The sequence below is a fragment of the Arachis duranensis genome, chromosome 2 (assembly GCF_000817695.3).
Source record: "Arachis duranensis cultivar V14167 chromosome 2, aradu.V14167.gnm2.J7QH, whole genome shotgun sequence".
In the NCBI taxonomy this organism is placed as follows: domain Eukaryota; kingdom Viridiplantae; phylum Streptophyta; class Magnoliopsida; order Fabales; family Fabaceae; genus Arachis; species Arachis duranensis.
Window position 1 is genome coordinate 15,583,089 of NC_029773.3, and position 2,210 is coordinate 15,585,298.

At 40.3% G+C, this 2,210-nt stretch overlaps 1 protein-coding gene across 1 annotated transcript; it reads left to right on the forward strand.

Annotated features, from left to right (window-relative positions):
• Nucleotides 1-274: 274 nt before the first annotated feature.
• On the forward strand, nt 275-1,228 carry LOC107473742 (uncharacterized). Its single transcript, XM_016093331.1, has one exon. The coding sequence runs from the start codon at nt 275-277 to the stop codon at nt 1,226-1,228; it is 954 nt and encodes a 317-aa protein (XP_015948817.1).
• Nucleotides 1,229-2,210: the final 982 nt, after the last annotated feature.

Here is a 2,210-nt window from a genome sequence, read left to right on the forward strand (position 1 = left end):
ATGCAAGGCTATAACTCTAAGAAGTGAAAAAGTTGTAGAGGAAGGAACCCCAAACAAAGACAATCATGAAGAGGTTGCATCAAAGCATGGGAACGAGGATGAAAGGGAGATCCCAGCTTCACCTCCACCAAAACCAGTCTTGAAGCCCTATGTGCCAAAGGCACCATACCCACAAAGACTGAGAAAAAATGGGAAGGATGGCCAGTTCTTTAAGTTCCTAGAGATTTTCAAGAGGATCTAAATCAACATACCATTTGCTGAGGTATTAGAACAAATGCCACTCTATGCCAAGTTCTTAAAGGAGCTTATAACCAAAAGGAGGAACTGTGAGGCAAAAGAAACCATAGTATTGACTGAGGAATGCAGCGCCATCATACAGAAGAAGTTGCCTCAAAAGCTAAAAGTCCCAGGGAGTTTTCAAATCCCCTTCATCATAGGGGATATCACTATTGAGAAAGCTTTGTGTGATTTGGGAGCTAGCATAAATCTTATGTCCCTAACCATGATGAGAATGGTGAAGACTGAGGAAGCTAAGCCAACAAGAATGGCACTCCAATCGGCTGACAGAACATTGAAATTTCCACATGGGGTTGTGGAAGACTTGCTAGTGAAAGTAGGAGAATTCATTTTCCCTGCTGATTTCGTTGTGCTGGACATGGAAGAAGAAGCCAACACGTCAATTATCCTAAGAAGACCATTTCTAGCTACTGCTGGAGCCATCATTGATGTGCAGAAAGGAGAACTAGTCTTGAGATTGCATGAAGAAAAAATGGTCTTCAACGTCTTTAAAGCAATGAGTTACCCCAAAGAATTCATAGGAGAATGCATGCTGGTAGACACCACAAAACAGATAGTTCAAGAAGTCATGGAAGAAGAACAATGTGGAGAAAATATTGAACTGGAACAAGCACCAGATGGAGAACTACCACAAGCAACCATGAGGAACTCAATCATGCCAACTATCACAGACAACAAAGATGCAGAGTCACCAAAATTAGAGCTGAAAGATTTACCACCCAGCTTGAAATATGCATATCTGGGTGCTAACAACACTCACCTAGTAATCATAAATTCAAGTCTGAATAAGGAACAAGAAGAGGAACTTATCCAAGTGTTGAGACAACACAAGGATGCCATAGATTGGACACTTACAGATTTAAAGGGGATCAGTCCTTCAATGTGCATGCATAAAATCTTACTTGAAGAGGATGCCAAACCCTCAGGATAGCAACAAAGGAGGCTGAACCCAATTATGAATGAAGTAGTTCAGAAAGAAGAGTTGAAATTATGGCAAGCAGAGGTGATCTACCCCATCTCAGACAGCCCTTGGGTAAGCCCGGTGCAAGTAGTCCCTAAGAAGGGAGGGATCACTGTTGTGGCAAATGAGAAGAATGAATTGATACCCACAAAGACAGTGACCGGATGGCGTATGTGCATTGACTACCGGAAACTTAATGAAGCCACCCGGAAGGATCACTTTCCCCTACACTTCATGGACCAGATGCTTGAAAGATTGGCAGGACATGAGTATTATTGTTTCCTGGATGGATATTCGGGCTACAATCAAATTGTTGTAGACCCCAAGGATCAGGAAAAAACTTCATTTACTTGTCCATATGGTGTCTTTGCTTATAGGAGAATGCCCTTTGGATTGTGTAATGCACCTGCAACATTCTAAAGGTGTATGCTCTCCATTTTTTCAGATATAATTGAGAAGTTCATAGAAGTATTTATGGACGACTTTTCTTTGTTTGGGAATTCATATTCTGATTGCCTATACCATCTTGCACTTGTGCTAAAAAAGTGTCAAGAAACCAACATTCATGAACCACAAATTCAAGATACATATGCACTGTTTAAGCATACATTCAGAGAACAAAAATATTGCCACCACATCAAAATAATTAAACTGTTATAAAATTCAAAATTCATGCAATTCTTCCTTTTTCAATTAAGCACATTTTTATTTAAGAAAGGTGATGGATTCATAGGACATTCATAACTTTAAGGCATAGACACTAAGACACTAATGATCACAAGACACAAACATGGATAAACATAAGCGTAAAATTCGAAAAACAGAAGAACAAATAACAAGGAAATCAAAGAACGGGTCCACCTTAGTGATGGCGGCTCCTTCTTGCTCTTGAAGATCCTATGGAGTGCTTGAGCTCCTCAATGTCTCTTCCTTGTCTTTGTTGCTCCTCCCT

What these genes read in the sequence shown, in the direction of transcription:
- LOC107473742 (XM_016093331.1), top strand. Translation starts at nt 275, where the DNA reads ATGCCACTCTATGCCAAGTTCTTAAAGGAGCTTATAACCAAAAGGAGG.